This window comes from Dipodomys spectabilis, unplaced genomic scaffold (genome assembly GCF_019054845.1).
Source record: "Dipodomys spectabilis isolate Male_0828 unplaced genomic scaffold, ASM1905484v1 ptg000095l, whole genome shotgun sequence".
Lineage (NCBI taxonomy): Eukaryota > Metazoa > Chordata > Mammalia > Rodentia > Heteromyidae > Dipodomys > Dipodomys spectabilis.
The window spans coordinates 28,915,247-28,930,827 of NW_024870772.1; the positions used below are offsets into that span (position 1 = coordinate 28,915,247).

Consider the following 15,581-nt stretch of genomic DNA (forward strand, 5'->3'; position numbering starts at 1 on the left):
GATCTGAGTTCAAGCCCCAGTACTGGCACCAAAAATTAAGTTAAAAAAATTACTCTAGCTAACATTTCATGTCAGTACCAAACTGACAAGCGCTGGTAGCATACTCCATCCCTTTTAAACTACAAATGAAATACTTAATTTTTAAAAAAATGCTTTTATTTAATGCCTTTTGAGCGGCATAGAAACATTTTTGTTGTTGCATACAGTATATTTGAATAGTGATAAAGGCACATTCCAGGCAGGGATTAATTCCTAAGGAGGTTCTTAAAGGGTCTTGCTAATCACTTTCTGCTTCATTATCAAGGAGTTGTTTGCTTTTCTATTTGACTCTTCTATCTTCCCTTCTTTCCAACTGTGACAGATCTTTGAGAATAAGACATTCCTCCAGGCAGCTGAAAGCAGATGACTAGACAACCAAATGTGTGTTTGTGTGTGTGTATGTTGGTGCTAGGGCTTGAACTCAAGGACTAGGCATCCTCCCTTAGCTTTTTCACTCAAAGCTGTCATTCTACCACTTGAACCACATTTCTACTTCGGAATTTTTGCTGGTTAATAAGATATAAGAGTATCACAGACTCTCCTATCCAGGCGGACTTCATTTGAACTGAAATCCTTAGATCTCAGCCTCCTGAATAGCTAGAATTACAGGTGTAAGCAACGGATTCTCAACCCAGGCCTGGTCTTAAGGTAAGGAAATTCCATCTCTGCCTAGCACTTGGGTAGCCAAGTAAATTCCGGCTTGGTAACAGGTAAATTTGACATCATTGACCTGTAGTTGACACAAACATACAGAATATGTAAAAATTAGCACTAAAAGAATGTTTATGTAATAAGAATTTTAAAAAATTGGATTTATTGGGAACTTATTCTTTCTGTTAATAGAAGCAAAAATTTTAAAAGAAACAAAACCCTCCTCTTGGCTCTAAAATATATTAGCTTGGGTCTCAGATTGTATAGACCAGGACACAGGACTATCTGCTTATTGAAGAGCCTTGATTGGGAGCTATTCCCACAATCTCACATGGCAGTGGTAACATGATTTTTCAGTTTTTTTTTTCTGGCAATTTTTCAAGCTCAGAGCACTATAGGTGGTAGTAATTGGATGTTCCGGGTACTAATGAGTAAACATGTTGCAAATGGTACCAAGTGACCTAATAAGAGTGAGTTATCTACTCATCTATGCAACAGGCATTTATTATTACATATGAAAACAGGGGCGGTGCCAAGCCTGGATGTGGTCAAAAACAAGAGGGAAAGATCCTCCCCCTATCATTAGAGCCCATGTGCCAGATGAGGAGTCAGTCAATGACTACGTATTGGTGCTAGCAGGAAAGAGAAGAAAACGCTGTTTTCCTCACTCTTTACAGAGTTCAGGCTGACATCCCCGGTAACAAAACACAGATTAATAAGAGAATAACACAACATATTTGTTCTTCAACATTTTACCTGACATGAAAGTCTTTAGAAATGAAGACCCAAAGATCAGTCCAGGAAGAATGGTGTATTGTTTTGCTTACATTTTTTTGTGTGCCAATACTAGGACTTGAAATCAGGGCCCTGAATTCTCGCTTGGCTTTTTCGCTCAAGGCTAGCATGCTACCACTTAAGCCACAGCTCTACTTCCAGCTTTTTTTTTTGATGGTTAATTGGAAATACAGATCTTACAGACTTTCCTGCCTGGGCTAGCTTCAAACGGAGATTCTAAGATCTCAGCCTCCTGAGTAGCTAGGATTACAGGAGTGAGCTGCCAGGTCCCGGCTTCTGCTTATATTCTGTGATGTATGGATAACTATATAGAACTATAGACAAAAAAAAAAAGGAGCTGTGATCTAATTGTACTCATCTTGAAGAAGGCCTCTCTCGTAGCAGAACCACTTTGGAAAGAAGTTTTATGATCCATTTGAGAGCAAGTAGACCAGAGAATTTAAGACCAAGCTTCATCCAAGCACCTTGAAATCCTAGCTTCTCAAGAGGGTGAGATCTGAGGATAGTGGTTTGGGTAGGAAATTCTGTGAGTTGTTTTTTATCTCCAGTTAATCATGAGAAAGCCAGAAGTGAAGGTGTGGCTCAAGTAATAGAGCACCACCCTTGAGCACAAAAAGCACTCTAGGACCTGACTTCAAGACTCAACACAAGTCCCCCCTACAACCCCCACCAGCCCTGAAAAAGACCAAGCTTCACCTACAAAAGTGAATAGAGTCACAGTCACCTTATTACTCCTCCGACTCTCACAATTTGTTGAAATTCCAAGACTCTGAGATTGTGTGATCATTGTTTTCCTGTTATATAAATGGCTTATTTAGAGAGACACTTGGGCCAACCCATACACTTTGAGGAGAATAAATTCATTGTGCAGGCAAGACAATGCTCACCTATCCCAGTGCTCCAGAGGTGAGTCAGGAAGGTTGCAGACTAGAAGCTAGCATGGGCTATATAGTGAGACAGTATCTAAAAGGCAGAACAAAAAGAAGGAAGGAAGCAAAGAAGAGGGAGGAATGAAGCAAGGAGAAAAAGGAGTTAGACTTGTTGCTATTGTTACTTTTTATGTTATATATCCATATATGAATGCTGCTTAGAAAAAGAGTGACTTAAAGTTATAGCCTTCCCAATCAAAGTCCTATTTGTAAGATCAGAAAAAAGAAACCTTTCATTTGCGATCCTTGTGAAAGCAAATTTACTTGAAAGTATTTGTGGGTTTCAGTATATTTAGAATTGATATATATTGTATGAAACATAATATATTCTTATTTTTACATGTATAGAAAATGTAATTTAAAAACTAATTATTGAAAGAATAGCCAATTGTACTATAAACCAAAAAGCATTTATAACTCAATTTGGCCACGAAATCCAGATGGATAGATTGCTTGTTTTCAGTGTTTACTAAAATACACTTTTTAAAAGAGTAAAACATATTAATTATCCTTATATTATATATTTAGTTTAGAAACATAAACAGTGATTTCTAATATGGGGCTTTTTAAAGTTCAAATATGTAGTTTAAACAAGAATTTTGCATGGTATTCATTGCATTTACTGACAAATACAACTTTTTATTATTAGGGGGTTCAAACATTTAATCTCTCATGCTCATTCATCAAACAAAGAGCTTATATGTTAGATATTCAAGGTATTTCTAGAAAGATCAGTTGTTTTGTTTATTAAAACACTGATCTATCACCAAGGCCTTTTGTATTTCCCTTTTCTTTCTCCCTTTGTTCCACTATTCAGAAAGCATTTGCTTTCTAAGGACAGGAACTTGATGAAAACACTTTTGTCCTGTGGAACTTGGGCCTCATTGTCTAAGTTGTTATCTTTCACCGTCCTCACAAATCTTTTGAAAACCAAAGAATTGTGCAAGTTGTCAGAGGCTGGGGACCAAGCCTCTTTGCACGTTACCTATTCATGCACACACACACACACACAGCCCCTTTCACACAATGCAAAAGAGGACAGACCCAGAAACTGAAAAGCAAGAAACCCAGAGCCTGGTTCCCCAACCGTATATGCTGCCACATTGCTAGACTAGATGATTAAATCCTGTGAGCATGCATTTACAGACATTCTGTATCCTGGAGAATTTAAGACTCAACAGTTTTTCAAAATAAAGTCCAAAGGAGCTTTCACTTGATAAAACCCAAAGTAAAGCGTATAACCACACATTTTTGCCATACTTTGGCTCTGTTTCTTGGACCCAGAAACCCTGAAGTTGAAATACAACTGGCTGAAGACAGCATTCATTCTCAAAAGTTTTTCACTGTAGTTTCTTCAGAATTTGGAAATAAAAAGACGCAGATCCTCAAAAAACAAAAAAAAAAAAACAATTCACTTATATCTGTTTACTTTTGCAAAGAATGTCTAAGGGCATTCTCTGGATCATCTGAGAATTCTTCCATGAGGCCTAGCAACAGCCATCCGCCTGTATGAACACGAGACCCATGGTTCTTATTGTTACATATAGAGTGACAGATTCATCTTCTTCATTCTTCCATGAGGAAGAATTCCTCCTGTATGAAATTTAGATCCTTGCTTTTTATTGTTCCATATCTCTCCTCCTCCTCTTCTTCCTCCTCCTTCCTTCTCCTTTTCTTCTCCTTTCTCTTCTTCTTCTTCATCTTCTTCCTCTTCCCTCCTCTTTTTTCTCCTCCTTCCATTTCTTCTGTTAATCCTCTTCCTCCTTCTAATTTTAATCTCTTTGAGTGTGTGTGTGTGTGTGTGTGTGTGTGTGTGTGTGTGTGTATCTAGCAGTGGAATTCCTTGTTAGTTGAGGACACTCCATACTGTTTCCACAATGGCTGAACTTTTGTACATCCCCACCCACAGTATATAAAGGTCACGCTTTATCTTAAAAAACTCTTTTCAGGGTAAAGGTGCATCTTACGCCATTCAGTAAAGTGAAATTGTGTTTTACATTCTTAACTCATACTCTTTATGGAAGATCCATAAAATTCTCCCTAGAGAAGACCAAGGAACAGCACATGAACAATTAATTTCAAACACTTCAGCCTGTAAATAATTTCAGAACCCACAGGGCTGGTTTTTTTCCTCCATTCCACTGGGAGTGGAAAGGGCATTATGCTTTCCCTTCCTTTGTGTGCATCCTGTTATTTTTTTCCTTCTTGTCTTCCACATCGTCATCACATCCCGAGTTGCCATGCATCTTTCTGCAGCCTGGAGAAACTTAGAGAAAAGGAATATGGCTAGACTTGTCAGGACAGCCTCATATCCTGGGCCCAGGTGAGGCTATTCAGAAGGATCTCTTTTTCCATGTGGAATACAGGAGCAAGTAAGGATATGAACAATCACATCCCTTTGAAATTTTTGAAAGAAATTGTGTGCCAGAATTCCTGAGCAAGCCCAGCGACTGCTCCTCCACCTGTAGAAAGGCACACAGTTGAGCCCTTCAGTACTGTCTGTCCATGTGCCAATCAGATGTACATGAACTGTTAGGATAAGTATGAGTCAGGACATTGGCACCATCACCATCCTGAAGCTTCTGCTTTAAACACAAAGCCCAGAGAGACTTCAAGATGTTGCAAGATAACTCGGGGCCACCAGCCATGCAGGGTGGGGGTCATGTTTCTTAAGCCCCACCATGGGCATCATTATTATTTTTTTTTTTGGTCTATCATGGGGCCTGAACTCTGGGCCTGGGCACTGTCCCTCAGCTCTACAGCTCAAGGCTAGTGTTCTACTACTTGGTCCACAGCACTACTTCCGTCTTTTTCTGCTTATGTGGTGCTGAGGAATGGAACCCAGGGCCTCATACATGCAAAGCAAGCTCTCTACCTCTGAGCTACCTTCCCAGCCCCCTGTGGAAATCATTCTTGATCTGACCTTTCAAAATACGCCAAATGTCAGGTGCTGGTGGCTCATACCTGTAATCCTAGCTACTCAGGAGTCTATGACCTGAAGATTGTGGTTTAAAACCAATCCCAGGCAGACAAACCTGGGAGACTCTTAGCTCCATTTAACCACTCAAAAGTCAGAAATGGATCTATGGCTCAAGTGGTAGAGTGCCTAAATTGAGTGAAAAATCTAAGGGGCAGTGCCCAGGCCCCTAGTTCAGTCCCTAGTACCAGCGGAAAAACAAACAAACAAAAAACCCAGAAAGGATATCCTCTGATTGAATTTGTGTCATTGGCTGAAGTGAAGCCCTCTAAGAAATAACATAGTTAAGATCTGAGGATTTCCACCCACAACCCTTATGCAGAGAGTGTATTGTATTCCCCACACATGGGGCCTCTGCTCCCTTTTCTAGGGAGTCAGCACCAAGCAGGCCCCAGCCTTCCTTTTCTTCCTTGTGAGCCTCCTGGGGGTCTTCAGCTACAAGTGTGATCTCTGGCTGGACATGCAGGTTAGGCTGTGCCAAGCACCTTGAATAGCTCATTATCACTAATTAGTGCTTAGGAGATTAATCAGTGTGAAGCTCATCCTTCTTTAATGACTTCAACAACTGAGTCAGGGGGTCCTTGCAGCCAACTTTGAATTATTCTGTTTGTTTGCATGCTTATTTGAATGCGTAAAGTCAGATTTTTACTGCCTCTGACCGCATTCATTGAAGAAATGCTAGAAAAATAGAGTGGAGAAAAGGGATTGTATTTAACTTGCAGCTTAATGAAGCCTTGAAAATCTGCTATTTTAAAAGGCTGGAGTAGTCACGAGAAGTGGGGGAGAGAAATCAACAGTTTCAAAGTTGATGGGAATCTTCTTAATGATAAGCAATTTGCTGTTGTTGTTGTTTACATTCAAAGTTTACATTCAAAGAACTTAACTGATTAAAAAATAGGTCTGAGACTCCTTTTCTGGTTCATAAGTGTGATGATTGGGTCTCATGCCCTTACGTGACATGTGCCTCCCTCTAAACCTTGTTATGACATGGGCACTGTCATAACTGTCTGATGTGAAAAAAAAATAGGTCTGAGTTCTATCTCCAGGGCTGAGAAAGGAAGGAAAGGAAGGAAGGAAGGAAGGAAAGAAAGAAGGAAGGAAGGAAGAGAATTCATGTCACCTTGAAAGAGGAAGGAAGGAAGGAAGGAAGAAAGAAAGGAAGGAAAGAAGAAAGGAAGGAAGAGAATTCATGTCACCTTGAAAGAGGAAGGAAGGAAGGAAGGAAGGAAAAAGGAAGGAAGTTGCAAACCACTGGTGCCCGGCCCTCAGTCTTAATTTTTTTTTGTCTTTAAATGGTTAGTTGTACTTTCAACTCAACATGTCAATTTGTGAGTATAATGCATCTTGATCAGTCACCCCTTCTACCCTTCTCCCTACCCCTCCCATCTATCCAAACTCCTCCCATCTCCTTAAGTTACCTGGTTCAATTTTCACATGTGCCCATTGAATATGACAACTGAACTCACCCCCTTCCTATTCAGTCTTCACATGTAAATACTAGGCATTCTTTCTTTCTTCTTTCTCCTTCCTTCCTTCCTTCCTTCCTGCCTGCCTGCCTGCCTTCCTCTTCCTTCCTTTCTTCCTTTCTTCCTTCCTTCCTTCCTTCCTTCCTTCCTTCCTTCCTTCCTTCCTTCCTTCCTTCCTTCCTTCCTTCCTTTCTTTCTTTCTTTCTTTCTTTCTTTCTTTCTTTCTTTCTTTCTTTCTTTCTTTCTTTCTTCCTTTCTTTCCTTTGTCATGGAGCTTGAACTCTGGGCCTGGGCACTGTCCCTAAGCTCTTCAACTCAAGGCAAGCCCTCTACCACTTGAGCCACAGCATTACTTCAGTTTTCTGGTGGTTAATTGAAGAGTCTCACGGAGTTTTCTGCCTAGCCTGGCTTTGAACCACAATCCTTAGATCTCAGCCTCCTGAGTAGCTAGGATTACAGGTGTGAGCCAGTGGCACCCAGCTAATAGGTGTTTTATTCAAGTCACATTTAGTTTTTAGTGTTTCACACAATGAAGACATCCACTACACCATCTGGATTTAAATTCCAGCCGAATAGAGGCTCCTCCACTCCTTATCTGTGACCACCGCATACTTTTTTTTTTTCTAGTCGTGGGGCTTGAACTCTGGGCTTGGGCGCTATCCCTCAGCTCTTCAGCTCAAGGCGAGTACTCTACTGCTTGAGCCACAGCGCCACTTCCAGTTTTCTAGTGGTTTATTGGAGATAAGAGTCTCACAGACATTCCTGCCCAGGCTGGCTTTGAACCGTGATCTTCAGATCTCAGCCTCCTGAGTAGCTAGGATTACAGGCATGAGCCACCAGCGCCCTGCTGACCACTGCATACTTTTAAGTTTATCTTCACTTTTTATAAATAACCCTCCTACCTTCTCCAGGTATAGAGATGATGCTCTTTGCTTCAGGAAAGGGTATACTTTGTACTTAGACCCAAATCACACTACCTACTGAACAACAAAGTCACTCAGCCACTTGTATAGATCTGAAAAGTGGCAGTTATTCTCTTACAAAGTTAGGGTGCCCTATTGCCCTTGGTTAAAAAGAGGATCTCTGCTGGACATTGGTGGCTCATACTCAAGAGGCTTAAATCTGAGGATCTCAGTTCAAAACCAGCCCAGGCAGGAAATTCTGTGAGATTCTTATCTCCAATTAACCATCGAAAAGCTGGAAGAAGAGCTGTGGCTCTCTTCTTCTAGCCTTTAGCAAAAAGCTCAGGGACAGCTCCCTAAATCCAAGGCCCAGAACCAGCTCCAGAAAGGAAAAAAAGAGAGAAAGAAATTATGTTCAAAAAGAAGCCACAGTCTTTTGCATTTATGATTTAAGCAAATACATGGCAGAGCACTTTCAGCGTATGGAGCTGAATTGTCATGATTACATTTTCAATGATTAATTTTGTGATTCGCCACAATGGTGTTTTGTTTTGTCCTGTCCCCCTGTTGAAAAATACACAGAATAAAGATTATTCTTTATCCCACCTCACCCAGGACCTTTCAGCCTAAAACATCCTATTTTGCCCGGGGCTTCTCTGGGGTCAGCCAGGTGCCCTGCTAATTTATCTGTTCCTAGCAGCCCTGTGACTCCAATCTGACCTCTTCACAGGCTCACCAGCTACACCATAGAGCTCAGCCCCTGGCAAGTCATGGGATGAGGTAATGGTTTCCACATGTGTCAGGGCTGTCATTCGACTAATGAGGTCAGAAGGTGGTGCTGGTTGAACAGCCTCTCACTCAGGTGGCATGCCAGTTGGAGATGGAGAAAAGACTCTCCCCACCTCTTAGAGGAAGCCTAGCTAGACAGTATTTTTCAGCACTGTTTAGAAAGGCATGGCATCTAGGAAATTGAAGGATATACATAAAATATGTGTGTATATGTGTGTGTGCACACGTGCACACATGCCAGTACTGTACTGGGGCTTGAACTCAGGGCCTTAAGTTCTTGCTTGGCTTTTCCATTCAAGGCTGGCACTTTACCCCTTGAATCAGACCTCCAGTTCCAGAGTAGACTTTTTGAAGGGCAGTTATCTCTGGTGTTTATAAAATAAATATAACTCTTACCTTATCAGAATCGTAAATGAGAAAGTCTATTTGTTATTTTCCTCAGGACCTAAGTGTGTTTAACTACCAAGGCTTAGATAAGTCTAGAATATACTTGAGATCAAAAGATTCTCATTTCCCAGTGTTCAGACTCTAAGGAGTAAAATAAGTTAAGACTTGATAAATCAGCTATGACCTATCATTCTCTAAGGATCCTTACAACTAGGTTAGGATTTCAATGGCCTGGTGAGTTTGTAGATGTGTGGTTTTACCAGGGGGAAGGGAAGGAACCTGTCACATGTACATCTTATGTTGTTACTGATTTTAGTTTTTGAGGTTTCCCCCCCACCGTGCTGGGAACTGACCCCAGCACCTTACACCTGCGATTCAACTGCTCTGCCAGCCCCTATCTACATTTTCACAACTCTCCAGTAGCTCACTGAAAAGTGAGTTTTTAAACATAGCTATTAGATACTTTGAATTTTTTGGTACCAGTGCTAGGGTTCGAACTCAAGGGAGCACTGTGCTTTAGCTATATTTACCCAAGGTTAGTGCTCTACCACTTGAGCCAAGCTTCTACTTCCAGTTTGTTGTTTGTTTGTTTCTTTTTTTGGGGGGGGGGAGTTAATTAGAGATACAAGTCTCACAGATTCCCCCTCCCCCCAGGCTGGCTTCAACCACAACTCTCAGATCTCAACCTCCAGAGTAGCTAGCATTACAGACACAAGCCACTGGCACTCAGGTAGTTATTAGACTTTGGCATTGTTGTGCCTGCCATGAATTCTTATCAGGTGCGGCAACTGCTGATGGGATCTGCAAATCAGATTGGCAGTCACACACAGCCCCCCTCCCAGCTTCTGGTCTGCCTGTGGCAGTGAGACCTATGTTGCTTTTACACAAATAGCTCCCCAATAGAAATATGGACCCAGAGTTTATTTTTCACCAGCATAACACTTCTCCACTCTCCACTGGTTCTTAGACTGATCACTTTTCAAGACAGGAACCTCACAGAAGGTATGTGATCTTCTTTGTAGAAAGAGTCCATTTCAAAGACTTGTGAAAGCTTGGGTTTCACAAACCACATTTACCTGGGGTGAGTTGTGTTGATGTAACACCTTTTACCCTGGTGGATTCTGGTTTGTGTATCTGCTTACAGTAGCAAAGAAACAAACAGAATTCTAAAAGAACAACTTTAATTCCAACATCCTTCCCCTGTAACTGTGAAGATGGCAGCAGTTTAGGTAGAGAAGGGAATTTATCTTTGCTTTGGGACCCCTTCTTTGTCCCTTTTGTTTCTTAGCTGGATTTTTAAAAATTGTAATGAAGTTCTCATAAAACATATCAAGTGTACATTCATGCCCACTGGTGGCTTACACCTGTCATCCTGGTTACTCAGGAGGCTGAGAGGATCTGAGGATCCTTGTTCAAAGCTAGCTCTAGTATGAAAGGCTATGCGATTCTTGATAGTCTTATCTCCCATTAACTAGCAAAAAGTCAGAAATAGAGCTGTGGCTCAAGTGGTAGAACACCAGCTTTGAGTGAAAAAAGCCAAGCAGTTGTTCAAAACCTAATACATGTGTGTGTGCACATGCACGCTCATGCACACACACACACACACACACACACACATACACACACACATACACAACAGTAACCCAAAAAAGAAAAAAAGAAACAGTGTACATTCAGTGGCATTTAGTACATTTACAGTGCTATACAACCATCACCACTGTTCTAAGTTAGAACCTTCATTTCACACAAAGGGAGCCCATATGCTATAAGCAGTCTCCCCTCCCCCTTACTCTACCCTCTTCCCCAACCCTTCCCCCTCCTTACCCATTCCCCTTGCCCTAGCAACCATTAATCTGCTTTCTGTCGCTACATATTTGCCTATTCTGGACATTTCTTCTAATCCTATATGGCTTTGGGGTTGGATATGATGTTTTCAGTTTGTCTATGTTACATCATGTATTGTAGTTTAATTCTTTTACATGACTGAATAATATTCCATTGTGTGGCTAGACCATGTATTGTTTATTTACATATGGATGTTTATAAACATATATAAACTTCTGTGGCTGGACACTTGGCTTGTGTTCACTTTGGGCTCTTAGGAATCATGCTGGTATGTATAATGTATGCACATATCAATTTGGTCCATTTTGTATTCTTTTGGGCATATCCCTAAGAGTGGAATTTATGACTAGTAAGGTGATTCTGTTTGACTAATTGAAGGACAGTAGCTTCTCATTTTATAGTCCCATCAGGGATGTGACAGGATTTCTGTTCCTCCACCTCCTCCCCAGGGAGTTGTTTTAGTTGTGTTTGTTGACTTTGTTACAAATTCTTTTTGTGCTAGTACTGGGACTTGAATTCAGTGCCTAGGCACTGTCCTTGAGCTCTTTTTGCTCAAGGCTAGTATTCTACCATTTGAATCAAAGCTCTACCTCTGACTTTTTGGTGGTTAATTGGAGTCTCAAGGATTTTCCTTCTCAGGCTGGCTTCAAACTCTAATCTTCAGACTGCAGCCTCCTGAGTAGCTAGAATTACAGGCCTGAGCCACCAGTGCCCAGCTATTTGTTGTTTTTATAAGCCATCCTGATAGATGTGTGATAATATTTCATTATGGTTTTGGTTGACACTCCCCAAATGACTAACAATGTTGGGTATCTTTTCACATGCTTCTTGAGCATGGGGTATATTCTTTGTATTACTATCAAATCTTTTGCCCATTTTTGAGTTTTGGGTGTTTTTTGTTGTTGTTGTTGATCATGGGGCTTGAACTCTGGGCCTGGGTATGGTTCCTCAGCTCTTCAGCTCAAGGCTAGCACTCTACCACTTGGGCCACAGTGCCACTTCCGGTTTTCTGGTGATTTATTGGAGATAAGAGTCTCATGACCTTCCTAACCGGGCTGGCTTTGAACCTCGATCCTCAGATCTCAGCATCCTGAGTAGCTAGGATTACAGGCGTGAGCCACCAGAGCCCAGCTTCTTTTGCCCTTTTTAAATTGGATTATCTTTTTGCTTTTTGGTTGTAAGGGTTATTGATACATTCATGTGTAGGGTATATTTATACCTTTTGGATAGTAGACTCTTATTATATATATTGTATATATCATCTTTTATCCCTTCTTGTGTTTTTCATTTTTTGATGGACATAAGGTTTTATTTATATATGTATTTATTATGAATTTATTTATTTACTTATTTTATGGAGGGTCTTGCTATGTCTTCTAGGCTTGCCCCAAACTCTTGTGTCCAGGCAATCTTCCTGCCTTAGCCTACCAAGTTGCTGGGACTACACGTGTGTGTCACCTGTAGTCTATTCTTTCTTTCGTTACTTGTGTTTTGAGTACAGGGAAACAGTATAGACATGAATAATATTGTGATTTAAATGAAAACATATTGGATAATTTAACCATAGTTTGGGTAAAAGGGGCATAAAGGAGAAAAGGATCTGAAAAATGTGGTGGAGATTTAGAGATGCAGAAGATAGAACAAGAACTCCAGGAAAGCAAGTAGAGAACAAAGGAAAGGCAAACCTGCAAAGCAGCTTTCCAGGCCGAAGCAATTGAGCAAATTACAAAAACAAATTTTTACCTGTGTTGTCATAAAACTACAAAATATCAAAGGAAAACAGAACTGTTGTAAAAGCCACCAGGAAGAGCCAGAGGATTTGGACCCAATAACAATCAAATTAAGTAAGCTTCAGTGCTGAACACAAGAAGAGTCAGGACAATTGGAATCTGATATTCAAAATCTTCATTCTGCTCATGAAGCTCATTCAGTTGGGTACTGTGGGCTCACTCGTGTAACACTAGCTTCTCAGGAGGCTGAGATATGAGGGTCATGATTTGAGGCCAGCAGGGGCAGGAAACTCTATGAGACTCAAGTGATAGAGCACCAGCCTTAAGCAAAAAATTTCAGGGATAGTTCTCAGGCCACGAGTGCAAGCTCCAGTGGGGACACACACACACACACACACACACACACACACACACACACACACACACACACCACACCACACCACACCACACCACACAAGCTACACACAAATGAAGTTATTCCTCACTCCTTTGAAGGGTGTTGAGGTGACCTGGATTTGGGTTGTGTTTATTCTCCTTGCAGGATGAACGAGAGAGACCGCCTGCTAAAGAGGCTCAGCAGGAAGACACCTCCAACCCTTTTCCGTGGTGGTTCCATCCAGCAGTGTGTCTCACGTGAGTAGATGCCATCAGCAAGGCAAGGTGCTTTTGCACCCCACTCCCTGCTCTCTTGGCCTTCCCTGTGAGGTTAAGAAGACAGTGTCTAGAAGAGGAAGCCTGAAGAATCCTACACATATAATATAAGTATTGATGGATTTCTGTGTAGGTCGGGAAAGCTCCACCTGTCAATAAGATTTGCAGACTTTCTCAGGGAAAGACAAGGCAGGTAGTCAGGCATTAGTGGCACACACCTCTAATCCTAGCTACTCAGAGGCTGAGAGCTGAGAATTGCAGTTTGAAGCCAATCCAGGCAGCAAAAAGTTAACCAGTAAAAAGCCAGAAGTGGAGCTGTGGCTCAAATGGTAGAACAACAGCCTTGAGCAGAAAAACGAAGGGACAGGTACCAGATCCTCAGTTCAAGTCCTAGTACTGGCATACAAACACATGCACACGCGCGCGCGCGCACACACACACACACACACACACACACACACAAATGAAAGAGGAAGGAAGGGAGGAAGGAAAAAGGAAAGAAGGAAGGAAGGAAGGAAGGAAGGAAGGAAGGAAGGAAGGAAGGAAGGAAGGAAGGAAGGAAGGAAGGAAAAGACAGAGAAGGTAGGCAAAGCACTTCAATATGCTCCCTCTATTTGGAAGAAATATTTCTGAATGCTTTAACACTCCAGGAAATGGTTGGTGCCAACCCAAGGGCACAAGGAGAGTCATAAGTCAGAAGAGTGGCTCATGGCTGTTACCCAAGATTGAGGTCAGGTTAGGACACTTCATTGCCATCTTCAAGAACCTTCAGGGCTCCTGTCCCAGCTCTACAACTTTTTGTGATCTCAGGGCAGTTGTTTAACCTCTCTGTTTCTGTATCTATAAAATGAGAAGATGACAACCTGAGGATTAAATGAGATTTATTATATATAATATTTTTGTATGTATTAATGTATTATATAGTATTTGTTTACATTATATGGTATACATCATGCATAATATATTATGCATAATATATTATGCATATTATATATAATGTATTATATAAGATTTATTGTGCATATTATTATATATTATATATTTATTTTATTATATATTACTTTTAGATATTATATGAAGAGTGTCTAAACTAGTTCATTATATATCTATAGATTGAGATATATGTGTATATATGCATATATATATATATAAAATGTCTAAACCAGTTCCAGAGCTCCAGACTGTAAGAGAATCAAGTAAATATTAAATATTTGCCACTAGCTGCATGAACTTAGTATTTGTTGAAATTTCTGTTTTCTCCTCTGGAGTGAAAAATGGAATTATAGTAATATTCATCCTTATGCATTTACAAAATGATGAGTTTAAAGCCTAAATCACAGCCTTTATTTTGTAGAGCCAAGCTATCTGCCTAACAAATCTCTCAAAGTAACTGTAGCAAGAATATATATATATATATATATATATATATATATATATATATATATATATATAATATGTGCATAATTGAAAGCTGAGGAAGAACTTCCATGGGACAATGGCAACACTGTGTGTGTGTGGGAGAGAGACAGAGACAGAGACAAAGACAGTGTCCTGGGTCTTGAGTTCAGTGCCAGGGCACTGTCCCTGAGCTTTTTTGATCAAGGCTGGTTGCTCTACCACTTGAACCACTCCACTTCTATCTTTTTTTCTGGTTAATTGGAGATAAGAATCTCACAGGCTTTCCTATAATCATCAGATCTCAGCCTCCTCAGTAGATAGGATTATAGGTGTGAGCTACCAGCACCTGGCCTAATGTTCAAGACTCAACAGGACCCCTTCAAATGTCTTGTTCTCTTCTTCCCTCCCCCCACCCCAAAAAAAATCTAGCCAAAAAGTAACCCAAAACCTTAATGAACAGAAGGTTGTCTAGCCAAGGAAGAGCCAAGCAAGGACTAGAAGCCTTCTTCTGTCTTGCCTCCAGTACTTCAGCCATGTGCTCCCATCTCCCAAATTAGAAGCAGACAAAGCCCTCTTGTGAGTGGGAAGCCCCATAGTCCCCTGCCTGTCACACAAGTATTTAAAGAATGACTCGGGAAGACCTATCCTTGATCCCGAGGACTTCCTTCAGGCTGAGGGGCTTCCACTGGTTACCTAAGAGCCACGGCCACAATGGGAGACAGGATGGCCATTCTGGCTGAGGACAGCTGCTGAGTGACCACACAGGAACCATAGTACACACCATTGTTACTCGCTGCACTCTACTTTGAAGCCACTCAGAGGTGTGTCCTGTTGAAGCTCCCTAAAAATGTTTCACCAGTTACTTAGTAGGGATTTAAGGCAGGGCTTGTGCCCAAGAGAGGCGGAAGCTGGTCTGTGCCAGCAGTTAGTGGTTTCCTCATACCTCATGGGTAAGTTCCAAGCAACTTGGCCAAAATCCAAAAGCTCTTGGTGAACGGAGATGAGAAGTGGCGTTTGCTCCT

At 41.2% G+C, this 15,581-nt stretch overlaps 1 protein-coding gene and 1 non-coding gene across 2 annotated transcripts in view; both read left to right on the top strand.

The window, feature by feature from the left end:
- The window catches only part of LOC122112870 (phospholipid-transporting ATPase IB), a 421,079-nt gene that overhangs the window by 403,412 nt on the left and 2,086 nt on the right, over positions 1 to 15,581 (top strand). Inside the window, exon 35 of the mRNA XM_042685833.1 lies at positions 13,052 to 13,143. Within this exon, the coding sequence (XP_042541767.1) occupies positions 13,052 to 13,143 (92 nt within the window). The remainder of the gene's footprint in view (positions 1 to 13,051; positions 13,144 to 15,581) is intronic.
- Positions 6,298 to 6,404, top strand: LOC122112923. Its single transcript, XR_006148301.1, has one exon. It is a non-coding gene; the product is annotated as a small nucleolar RNA U13 (small nucleolar RNA).